This window comes from Myotis brandtii, unplaced genomic scaffold (genome assembly GCF_000412655.1).
Source record: "Myotis brandtii unplaced genomic scaffold, ASM41265v1 scaffold314, whole genome shotgun sequence".
NCBI lineage: Eukaryota > Metazoa > Chordata > Mammalia > Chiroptera > Vespertilionidae > Myotis > Myotis brandtii.
Genome location: NW_005362033.1, coordinates 2,962,692 through 2,967,545, shown reverse-complemented (window position 1 = coordinate 2,967,545; position 4,854 = coordinate 2,962,692). Strand labels below are relative to the sequence as shown.

The following is a 4,854-nucleotide window of genomic DNA, read 5'->3' as shown; positions in this document are numbered from 1 at the left end:
ACCAATTAAGCAAAATGATGCACCCAGCAATGATTATACAGGAGGCTGAGACATCACGAGCAAGTAAAACGTGGCCTGCCTGCAGGGGGCAAGTGCAGTGCGCCCGGAACCGCCGAGGCCGCCACACACTGAGGGGGGGCGCCGGGGCCACGGCCTGGGACCACTAGGCCTCCGGGCGCATAGAGCCCCCCTCCACAGACCAGTGACCAGCAGATGCCACCTGCATCGGCACTGCTGGGAATTTCTTGCCGGATGCCCGATTCAGCACGAGCCAGACAACGCATAGGACACGAATGTCCGGGGACATGCTTCGTTCAGGGGGTCCGGGCCTCCCTGATGGGCCCCAAACAGTGGGGAACTACTGAGGGGTCACTTTTCAGGTGCAGACACTGGCCATCAGCAAACACCTGTGTGCGTGTGCGTGTGCGTGTGCGCAGCAGGACATGGTTGCAGGTAATCAGATGTTGAACCAACAAAACCTGCGCAGTCCTGGTGCGTCCGGGGGCGCGGGAAGCTCTCCTCAGAGGCCCCACAGAGCAGATGCAGGGCTCCCCAGGAAAGGCCCCTGACAGCGGGGCTTCCCGGGAAGCAGGGGAGTGGATTCTAGAAGGGGCAGCTTCCTTTCTCCTCTGCTGTGACACAGCCTCCGAGTGACACCTGAACAGCACACATACCTGACCAATCAGCACGCACAATTGACTGGTGCCAACCCCCTCCACCCCCGCCCCCGCTAAACGTCCTCTGAGCACTGCCTCTGTGTCTCGGATACTCCCCTGGACCTCTGCGCACATGCCGAGTGGTGGGGCGGGGGCTGCTCTCCACCTATCTGCACACCTTGGGCCGGAGGATGCTCTTCCCAGGGAGAGGGCTGCGAGGGGGAGGAGGCTGGAGCCGCTGGGACCCCAGTCCTTTCTGGTAACTTCTAGTGACGCCAGCTCAGGGCAGCTGCGTGGGGAATCACCGCCCAACAAGGACTAAGGACACGGAGACACTAGTTTGAAAACAGTCTGAATGTGCACTTGGTAGCTGGAGAAAATACTAGCAGATGTCACTGGGAAAAACTCATAATCAGACAGAAACAAAATATATTTATTAGAAATATTAGTCATATATCATACACTTTCAGTTAATCGTGCACCCAGTTCTGCTGGCCCGGCCTGCCCTGAGGACGCTCAGACCACCTGGTGAGCTTGTGCAGCAACAAGGCCACAGGTGTGTCGGCTGCATCCCACTCCCGTTGTTAACTCAGCACTCAGGGCCTCAGCAACTCTAACCGGGTCAGGGAGGCGACCTCCAGCGAACTCGGGCTTCTGGGACATTAAACACACACTCACTAGTGAACAGGCAGCCAGGTCACACCTTCACTGCATGTCCTTGGCAGTCGTCTCAAATGGCTCAGCTCTGGGAGCAGAAGAACTGGGGCTGCATTTGGCAGAGGGGTTTTCACAGACCCGAACCCTCCATCGCCGCACCCGCACCCGCACCCGGTGAAAGGCCTGCCCTCGCCTCAGCGGGGAAGAGGGCGGCTGAGAACCCCTTGCGACGCCAGGCGGCTAAGCGCCGTGGGAAGTGCACTTTGTGTAACACCTGCGCACCAACGAAAGCTGTGAACAACAACAGATGGAGAAGGAATCCCGGAGGCTGCGCCCCTTTCTACAGTGAGAGGGGGCCCGGGTGGGGGAGTGTGCGTGTGCGGTTCCCCAGGACGCTACCCCGGGCGGCAAGGCTCGGCAGTGCCGGAGACCAACCACAGTTCAAGGCCACGACACCAGCCGGTGCAGAGACCATACTTCTATGTCTTTTAAAAACCCCGCCTGCTCTCATGGGTCTTGCATATCGCACATGTTTTTTATATAAAAATAATACATTAAAAATAGGGTCTGCAGAACCACCAAGTACTTTTAAACGACTGAGCAGTGGCTAAAGGATGGGAGAAACATGGCTGTTGTAGCCTCTGAAAACCTCAGGACAGGAAACGAAATGACACAACTCGCTGATGCCGCCGCGTTTTCTATTTATCTATTTCCCACATTCCCCTTGTGCTCTGAGCTCTCCAACTAAAAACACATTTAAAAACCCTGTTCTGTGGCTCAGCCCCGGCTGGGACAGCTTCTCCCCAGACCCTGCAGTGCCGGCTGGCCTGGCACCCAGCTGCCTGCAGGCCCCTCCCGCCCCCAGAGCCAGACCTGCTCAGCCACTGTGCTGTCCGACAGGACACACGCGCCCCTCCACGCGTGCCCACCAGCAACAAAATGGTAGTAAAGGAACTCCCTTGGATTATAAAAATAAGTTGGCACATGGTCTTCCTTTTGTATGACATTCCCCCTCTTTCTAACCTGCAGGGAGCAGGACTGGCATAGAGGGAGGGGAAAGGGCCCCCCCCCACACCCCCCGCCCGAGCCTGTGCTGAATCACCGTGGGAGTCACTGCACCAGGCGCTGACGGTGCTGACCCCCCTCCCATCCCAAGGCCTCAGGGTCTCTCCTGCACAAAGCCTCGAGGTGATAAGCCAGCACCTGCTGCTCACCTGCCCGGGCTCCGCCCCCACAGCGGTGGTGAGCAGGCAGAAGCAGTGGGAGAGGCAAGTGTCCCACAGGAAGCGGCCCAGCAAGGCTTTCACTTGCTCACTGGAGGAGGAGGGGACTTGTTCGGAGGGCACCTCCGCCTCCACTGGACACCAAGGGCCAGATGTGAAAGCAGCAGCAGCACCTGCCAGGCCCCATGTGGCCACGAAGCCGCTCTCTCCTTGGGCTCAGGGACTCAGACAACACGCAGGACCCACACCTGATGGGCAGGCCAGGTGCTCCCCAGTGCCCCAGAACCTCCACAGCGTGGAGGGCGGGTGGGCCTGCCGGGTGGCCTGGAGGGAGGGTGAACTCGCCTCTCCCAGGACAGAGCTGGGCCTGGAGCTTCCGGCCCGGCTGGAACAGCACCCCACCATGAGATTGACGTAAGCAGGGAGAGCGCTGTTGTAACACCCAGTGACCTGTGACAATGACCCTTGTCTGGGGGCACTAACACAGCTATGGGCACCTTCATTAGCAAGTGAAGGGCACTGATGAATTCACCCCGATTTACTTATGTGCACCGCACCCCACTTGCCATGCAATGTGCATTTATTTGCCGCCAGGAACACCGAAGAACCACCGGTGGTTACTTGCTCAGCGTAACTCCCAGGCGAATGGGGCCGCTCGAGGGGGCTCTGCTGTCACTTAGAGTGACCCCAGAATAGCAGAGAAACTGCATTTCCACCTCTGCCCATCCTTGTTGCCAGCTGAAGTACTAAATGCTAAACAAGTCTAAAGTTGAAATGTTTAAATTTGCTGTCTGCCCAGTATCCCAAGAAATACACCCGTAGGCTGTTTCACTGCACAAATACCCCAAACCCCAGCAGACACAGGGATTTCACACGAGTGGCTTCCTGTCGGTTCATTCTGCACATGGGACAAGCGTGTGTGGGCGAGAATGGGAGTGGAGCAAATGGGAGGACAGATGGAGGAGGCGAAGTCACTGCAGCTTCCCTTCGGCATGAGCACAGGCAGCTGCGAGTGACCCAGTCCCAGCACCGCCACCCAGAGAGCCAGGCTCCCACCTGCACCGCCGCCCGGAGAGCCAGGCTCCCACCTGCACCGCCGCCCGGAGAGCCAGGCTCCCACCTGCACCGCCACCCAGAGAGCCAGGCTCCCACCTGGAGGCCCCCACAGGGACAGTGAAGCGAACTACCCAGGGGCTCCTTCTCATTCTCCCATGCCCATCTTCCATCCACACAGCATGTGCAGGACAGTGGTCTCAAACTGTGACCAAGTCCTAGCTGTGCCGCTGTTACCTAGACCATAAGCGTACCCCAGACGGCAGGGTTCACGTGTTCCAGGCTGCTTGAGAGCAAATGCTTATCTTTTGTTGGGTGTTTTTGGAGGGGGTGGGTGGGTAGAAGGGCAAGGTTTTTTTAAAGGCCAAAGCCGGGACGCTGGTAACGAGGGGACTGGCAGGAAGTGCCGGCTGTCCCTGTGAATCTCAGGGCGGCTCCAGGGGAGGCCACACAGCTGCACATGCCACCCTGGGGTCTCCTGGGTCTGGAAGGAGGGAGGCCCTGGGAGAGCAAAGCTTCCCCAACCAACACCCCAAATGCATCTCAATTCAAGGTGGGTGCACGGTGGAGCCAGCTCTGTCTCATTTATCAGCTGGACCCCTGGATGGAACCTTCCTTTGAAACCCAGCAGCCAGGCCCTGGACGTGAGAGCAGGGCCTGTGGAATGACCGGGGCTTCCGGGATGATGGCAGGTGGCGGCTGGCGGGCCCCGCAGGCTTAGGTCTCGAAGTACTTGTAGATCTGGGCGACATACTGCATGACGCTCTGCCAGTCCGGCCGGTCTGTGTGCAGCATCTCGCTGAGCTCCTGCAGGAGGAAGGGAGAGGTCAGCAGCACCACGCACCCTCCCCACAAAGCAGCTCGGACCCAGGCCAGGGCTGCGCTGTGAGAACCCCCCGCCCGGGAAGGCGCAGGTGCAGGCAGCACCAAGGCAGTGGGAAACGTGATCGGGGAAAAGAAAAGCTTTTTCTTCTTACTCAGAAGACACCTTCCCTTTTAAAAACATGGGACATGACCTCCACCCTGCTCACCTGTTAACAACATGGCAGCTTTAAAAAAAGTGTGAAAAGAGGAAGTCACCCTAATTCCATTATCCTAAGGGTCTCCACTTCTCTGGGTTCCCTGTGACTGCCACACCTGCTTCCCACACTGACCTCCCACACTGCCACTGCCGCTGCCGAGGGAACTGCTGACCACTTCCCAGCACCCGGCCGCCTACGAGGACCCGGCCACCTCCCAGTGCCCAGCCTCCTCCCAGGACGTGG

At 58.8% G+C, this 4,854-nt stretch overlaps 1 protein-coding gene across 7 annotated transcripts in view; it reads right to left on the bottom strand.

Moving 5' to 3' along the window:
• Positions 1 to 1,065: 1,065 nt before the first annotated feature.
• The window catches only part of SPECC1 (sperm antigen with calponin homology and coiled-coil domains 1), a 229,979-nt gene continuing 226,190 nt past the window's right edge, over positions 1,066 to 4,854 (bottom strand). For 6 of the 7 annotated variants that reach the window (XM_014542865.1, XM_014542863.1, XM_014542864.1 and 3 more), the window contains one exon: positions 1,066 to 4,396. In XM_014542865.1, the coding sequence (XP_014398351.1) occupies positions 4,307 to 4,396 (90 nt within the window). In that variant the 3' untranslated portion in view covers positions 1,066 to 4,306. The remainder of the gene's footprint in view (positions 4,397 to 4,854) is intronic. The other variant, XM_014542866.1, reaches the window with a different exon arrangement.